We start from the raw sequence: 253 nt of genomic DNA on the forward strand, positions 1-253 counted from the left end.
GAGCCCCGGCCCCGGGCGGGGCAGCGCGTACCCGGGTTGTCCACGCCGGTCTGGATGGAGTCGTCCAGCGTGAAGCCGCTCGGCGTGCTCTTGGCGCGCAGCTCCGCGTACAGTTCGGGGGTCAGCACCTTGGCCATGTGGTTGTTGTGGCCGCTCAGGTCGGGGAACTCATCCTCGGCCGGGAAGCGCAGCTTTAGCGTGTTGTGGCTGTTGGAGAAGGGCATGGCGGCGGCGGGCTGCGAGGAGACGCGGG

General features: G+C 70.0%; 1 protein-coding gene across 1 annotated transcript in view; it reads right to left on the bottom strand.

Annotated features, from left to right (window-relative positions):
• The window catches only part of CKB (creatine kinase, brain), a 3,461-nt gene extending 3,225 nt beyond the window's left edge, over positions 1–236 (bottom strand). Inside the window, exon 1 of the mRNA XM_008576650.1 lies at positions 32–236. Within this exon, the coding sequence (XP_008574872.1) occupies positions 32–224 (193 nt within the window). The 5' untranslated portion in view covers positions 225–236. The remainder of the gene's footprint in view (positions 1–31) is intronic.
• Positions 237–253: the final 17 nt, after the last annotated feature.

Source organism: Galeopterus variegatus, unplaced genomic scaffold (genome assembly GCF_000696425.1).
Source record: "Galeopterus variegatus unplaced genomic scaffold, G_variegatus-3.0.2 Scaffold62, whole genome shotgun sequence".
Classification (NCBI taxonomy): Eukaryota; Metazoa; Chordata; class Mammalia; order Dermoptera; family Cynocephalidae; genus Galeopterus; species Galeopterus variegatus.